At 42.2% G+C, this 4,962-nt stretch overlaps 1 protein-coding gene across 1 annotated transcript; it reads right to left on the bottom strand.

The window, feature by feature from the left end:
* Positions 1-328: 328 nt before the first annotated feature.
* Positions 329-2,419, bottom strand: LOC107557941 (neuropeptide FF receptor 1-like). Its single transcript, XM_016241528.1, has 2 exons — positions 1,275-2,419; positions 329-791 (listed from the first exon to the last, which is right to left on the bottom strand). The coding sequence occupies exons 1-2, from the start codon at positions 2,147-2,149 to the stop codon at positions 329-331; spliced, it is 1,338 nt and encodes a 445-aa protein (XP_016097014.1). The 5' UTR covers positions 2,150-2,419.
* Positions 2,420-4,962: the final 2,543 nt, after the last annotated feature.

The following is a 4,962-nucleotide window of genomic DNA, read 5'->3' as shown; positions in this document are numbered from 1 at the left end:
TGTGATGAACCCTTATAAGTTTCAACAGCAAGATATTTATTACATATTATTAGCACATTTACGTCAGATCGAAACATCAGAGTTACATCTACTCCACCTGGAATATCCAATATCAATCCTTGAAAGTTATTTCAAAACATGAAGACACAGTTCATACAAAAATGAAAAATCATGTCATCATTTACTCATGTCGTTCCAAACCTGTATGACTTGAGAGTAAGTAAATGATTTTTCTGCAAACTAACCCTTAAATCCAGTTTTCTAGAAGCACAAAACACAAAGCACAACACATCTGAATGTGAATGTTAACAGCAGTGCATCAGGTCTGCTATGTATCCAGTGTAATCACCTCAGTCATTCCTAAGTGGTAAGGCAAGCTCATTGACTCACACGTGCGAGTTTGAGTCCACCACATCGACAGATTCAGGTTCCCACTGTCCTCCCCGCAAGAGTTAGTTGAGTTTTCGGTGGCGCTCCCATGAGATTTGTCTTGATTCTGCAGGTTGAATATTTTTGGGAGGGAGGCCAGAGCCAGCGCCGAGGCCGGGGATGGGCCGCAGAGGCGTAAACGCAAAGCCTTGGCTGAGCGGTGGAGGTCACCAATGAAGCAGTAGCAAAAAGGGTTGAGAGAAGAGTTGGTGAGACCCAACCATTGTGCAAAGGGTCTGGTTTGTAGGAGCCAGTCCGGTGGATGGCGTAACTCACGGTCCAGCCAAATATCAGTCACATACATTGGCAACCATGACAGAGCAAAGAGCAGCACCAAAGCTGCGACCATTCGTGCGATTTGCCTGCTTGTAGGAGCCAGTCCGGTGGATGGCGTAACTCACAGTCCAGCCAAATATCAGTCACATACATTGGCAACCATGACAGAGCAAAGAGCAGCACCAAAGCTGCGACCATTCGTGCGATTTGCCTGCGCCCCTGCAGCCTTGTTTCATGAAGTGCCTGGGAACGGGGATCCAACTCTGTGAACCGACCCTCAGTTATCCTGGAAAAAAAAGGTGCTGTTGAAGAAGCTGGCTGGAGCCGACATGCTCTTGTTTTGAGGTTCACGCTGAAGGTCCAGTGCCCTTGGAAAGTCATAGAGCTGGGTTGGTGGCTGATCTGGGGTCAGATTCATAGTGGTTTTCACGTGACTGAACTACATCATAACTGAACTGCATAACTAAAATTACATAGTTTTAATTTACTTTTCAGGTACCAAAGTTTCCATTCATGCACAAAAATGGTTAAAGAGCAGCACCAAAGCTGCGACCATTCGTGCGATTTGCCTGCGCCCCTGCAGCCTTGTTTCATGAAGTGCCTGGGAACGGGGATCCAACTCTGTGAACCGACCCTCAGAACCATTGCTACGCAGCCGGCGACATGTGAGGAAAGCTAGAGTGAGATTAAACCCAACAGGTAGGCAGTAGAGGGCACTGAACAGCAGGACGTTGTATGCCTGTCGCAAGCGCGGCTGAGGCCACACCTCTCCACAGACAGGCAGCACGATGGCCAGCCCTTCGATCAAAGCTACTTCATCACGCCTGGTTACTATGGCGACTGGCATGCAGATCACCGAGGAGACAAGCCACACGATTGTGACAGAGGCAAGGATGCGTCGACGAGTAAAGTTGGCACGGGACTGTAGCGGCGAGTGAACTGCATAGTAGCGGCTGATGCTGATGACTGTGATGCTCAGGACGCTGGCGGAAACTGACACCGCTTGCGTGAAGGGTACCGCGCGGCACAAGAAGTCCCCGTACACCCATGGTGTATAGATGCGGTGACCCAGGGTGACGGGCATGCAAACACAAACCACTGCTAGGTCACACACTGCTAAGTTTATTAGCAGGCAACGGGTGGCGCTCGCACCTGACAGTCGCATGCTTCCATGCTGGCCCAGTAGGACTTTAAGGGACATGACATTCCCAAAAAACCCCACAAGGAAGGAAATAGAGTACAGGACAGTCAAGATAATGGTGCCAGGTTCTTGGATGGTGAGGAACAGCTGCCATTCTAAAGCCGCATTATCCTGGAAAAAGAAGGTGCTGTTGAAGAAGCTGGCTGGAGCCGACCTGCTCTTGTTTTGAGGTTCACGCTGAAGGTCCAGTGCCCTTGGAAAGTCATAGAGCTGGGTTGGTGGCTGATCTGGGGTCAGATTCATAGTGGTTTTCACGTGACTGAACTACATCATAACTGAACTGCATAACTAAAATTACATAGTTTTAATTTACTTTTCAGGTACCAAAGTTTCCATTCATGCACAAAAATGGTTAAAGACCATGAAGGAAAACATGATCTCAAATCCATTGTTCTTTCCTTCGTCTCTTCGTTATTACTCAAAACCAATGCACCTCTTCTTCCACACAGTATCAAATACAGAATTCACTTTTATCTTCCCAGACAATAAGGATGACATCAAAAGCATAGAAGACCCTCTTCTTTATCTAATATGTGTACCTCCTCTTCCTTCTTTTGTTTTCTTCATTCACGCCTTATGGTAATCTATCATGTATGACCTGAAAAAATACACACACATAAATATACACGCACATAGGCTACACATCTATTCACATACTCCTGAAAAGAAAGGAGAAAAGCCACAAATGCTCACAAGTAAAAGCTTTCAAAATCCTTTCATTTATTTATACTTTCAGTGTGTATAAGGGCAGCTGAGATTCCCACATCAAATTGCAGTGCTCATTTACTGCTGTGAGCATTTTAAATTAAGATTGAAAGGTTTTTACGTTGTAAATGTCCAAATCGCCAAACAATAGCTTAATGTTCACCAATTCACCTGCCAAACTGATGTAGACATGAAAGGTAGATTCATTAAAACGCTTGCATTTTTATTTTATGTATATAAAAATATAATATTGTATAGTATGCATGCTGACGAAGGTAAATCCCAGTGAGAATGTAAGATTGACATAAAAGCAGAAGTATAGTGATTCATAAGCAGCTCATTAAAACACTAAACTCTTTATTAAAATGTCAATGCTATCAATACTAAATTGATCTCAAATATAAATTTTAAAACAATTCATCACATTCATCAGATCATTTTAAGCACAGATGAATTTGAAATGGGTAGCCTACTTACTTAGATCAAATATTGTATCTTCCAGTGGGTCAAAAGTTCACATAAATCCTCCAGGTAAATATCAACGTACATTTTTCAGCAGATTTCCGTTAAATCCAGCGCTGTGATGCGTCAGTTACCTGTGTTCACGACCTCTGGTAAAGGAGATGAGTTATCGGTTGAGCTTCACTATGTCTTTCACTATGTTCTATGCTGCGCACATGCGCCCCCTCGCGGCTACATGAAGTCACTGAGACAGCCGCCGGTCACCAGCTGTGCATTCCTCCTGCAACCTGCTGACTCTAATTAATGAAATACATCCGTCTGGACACAGTGGACATAGCATATTTTAAATTCAGTAGTGCTTTAAATTCCATTTAAATAATGTATTTTCCTCCATTATAAGAAACGATTGTCATAAAAAATAATGTAGCCTAACGTTGCAATAGGTCATGTATGGTTCAAAAAGAAGGCTTAATTTTCTCTATGCAATAATCACTGACACTGAAGAAAAAATAGCTCACATTTACTGTAGATCTGCACCCGTGCACCACTGTTCATCTGTTAATCTCTTAGTTGATCTGTTAACTTCACTCTCTTATTCTGCACGACAGTGTTTCTTTCTCCTGTCAGCACATTTCATGTTTCTTCTTCTGAATTCATTATACTGAAGTGTTTCCATTTTCTGGTGCACCATCTGTGAAGAATTTCACGCTTACTGTATTATTTCTCTGGGGGTATTATTCATCTAACCCATGTGATACACATGCAATTGCAATACACAGCGCTGGAACATATTTTAATTTAAATAAACAAGACTCAAATAAAGTCCTTGAAGACTAAGAAAAAAAATCAAGTGACTTTTATGGCACTTGGTATGTGAACACAAAACAAATTGAGGGCATGATTCGAAAAAAGCTAAGTGGTCGTAAAAAAAAATAGTCACACTCATGGTCTTCGGTCAAAAATGACCGACCATAGGAAATGAATGGGAAATAACAAATACAGAATTTTTTTCAATCTACAAATCCCCCACAATGCAGAAAAAAATTGCACAGCATTTAAGGGGTGAAACTCTAAAACATCTAGAGTGCAAAATCAACACACCAACTCACACACACACACACACACACACACACACACCCCTATGAACTGGTGTTACTGTAACACTGCAACTATGCAAAATAAAATCAATAATTCAACTACAATGCAGTAAAAAAAAAAAGTGGACAGTAAGGAAGGGGCTACACTCTAAAACATCAAGAGTGTAAAACAGATGCATCCACTCACACACACACTCAGACACACACAGAATTATACATACTCAAATGAATTGGTATGGCTATAACCATATAGCCAAATGAGTCAGAAGACTGAAATAAGAGGTTAAAATCAGATCAGATCCAGAAGGATTAAGCTCTGATAAAGCATTCCTGTTAATTTGTTACATTTTTATAGAATTTTAATGTTTTGTGTAACAAAATGCTTTCGGTGTTCAGGTTTGAATGTAGTAATAATGCAAAAACCTACACTTCAAATCAACATTTAAAACAACAAAAATATCAACCTTGACAAAAAGTAGTCTTTGAGAATGCCTTAATATACATTTTGTCAGGGGTCTGGAAGGAGGACCCAATTGCAGTGAGAGTAACAAGGGTTTATTGACAAAACAGATCCATACAAAAGGGTTGTGAGGTGCACAAGTGATACCACAACAGGAACAATAAACAGACAGCCAGGGAAGGCCACTGGAACAGCCTCAGACGTCAACTGGCAGAATACTATAGCAGCAGAGGCGGCAAGACCAGGCCGGGAGAGAGACCAGAGCAAGGCACCAGAGAGCTGAGCTCAGATACTTGACCATAAACTCTGAAGCACCCCAGACACCAGGCAAG

This window comes from Sinocyclocheilus grahami, unplaced genomic scaffold, assembly GCF_001515645.1.
Source record: "Sinocyclocheilus grahami isolate Dianchi unplaced genomic scaffold, SAMN03320097.WGS_v1.1 scaffold625.1, whole genome shotgun sequence".
Lineage (NCBI taxonomy): Eukaryota > Metazoa > Chordata > Actinopteri > Cypriniformes > Cyprinidae > Sinocyclocheilus > Sinocyclocheilus grahami.
Note: the sequence above shows the minus strand (reverse complement) of the source record. Positions and strands in the feature narration are given on the sequence as shown.

Bases quoted from the DNA above. Each gene is read 5' to 3' on its own strand.
- LOC107557941 (XM_016241528.1), bottom strand. From the start codon at position 2,149: ATGAATCTGACCCCAGATCAGCCACCAACCCAGCTCTATGACTTTCCA. The intron at 792-1,274 runs GCAAATCGCACG...TCCTACAAGCAG, and splicing joins ACAAGGCTGCAGGGGCGCAG to GCAAATCGCACGAATGGTCG.